This window comes from Cynoglossus semilaevis, chromosome 19 (genome assembly GCF_000523025.1).
Source record: "Cynoglossus semilaevis isolate Cse_v1.0 chromosome 19, Cse_v1.0, whole genome shotgun sequence".
NCBI lineage: Eukaryota > Metazoa > Chordata > Actinopteri > Pleuronectiformes > Cynoglossidae > Cynoglossus > Cynoglossus semilaevis.
In genome coordinates this window covers 17,047,364-17,047,845 of record NC_024325.1, presented here as the reverse complement: position 1 = coordinate 17,047,845, position 482 = coordinate 17,047,364, and the positions used below count along the sequence as shown (strand labels likewise).

Sequence of the window (482 nt, the reverse complement as noted above, 5' to 3'; positions counted from 1 at the left end):
CCTCTGCCAGCTGCTCCACCAGCCGTTGGTTGTGATTGGCCAGTTGACTCAGCTGCTCGCTCTCGTTCCGTCTCAGGTCTCGTCCTTGGCTGCGGCTGCGTTCCAGCTCGGCTCTCAGAGCGGTGAGGTCGGAGGTCAGCTCCGTCTCCCTCTGATTGGAGGACAGCTCGTTCATGTCCAGCTTCCTCTGAAGGACGTGCTTCTCCTGCTGCAGGGCCTGGAGGTCACACACACACACACGACGTCATAATCAATCAAGAGCAGTGGACAGTAACCCCAGCAGGTGGCAGTAATGGTGTGGTGACCATTCTACTACACTCAACTCATGAACCGAGACACCCAGAATGTGTTTACAGCGCCTCCTGCAGGGATAGGAGGAGCTGCCACCCGTTTGAATTTAAACCATTTCACTCTGAAAGAAACACATGGAGCACAGGTCCAGGAATCAAAGAAGAGGAGTGCCCCGACTCCCAGCCTCCCCC

The 482-nt window shown here is 56.2% G+C and overlaps 1 protein-coding gene across 1 annotated transcript in view; it reads right to left on the bottom strand.

Annotated features, from left to right (window-relative positions):
• The window catches only part of bicdl2 (BICD family like cargo adaptor 2), a 3,017-nt gene extending 2,640 nt beyond the window's left edge, over positions 1-377 (bottom strand). Inside the window, exon 1 of the mRNA XM_017041619.2 lies at positions 1-377. Within this exon, the coding sequence (XP_016897108.1) occupies positions 1-175 (175 nt within the window). The 5' untranslated portion in view covers positions 176-377.
• Positions 378-482: the final 105 nt, after the last annotated feature.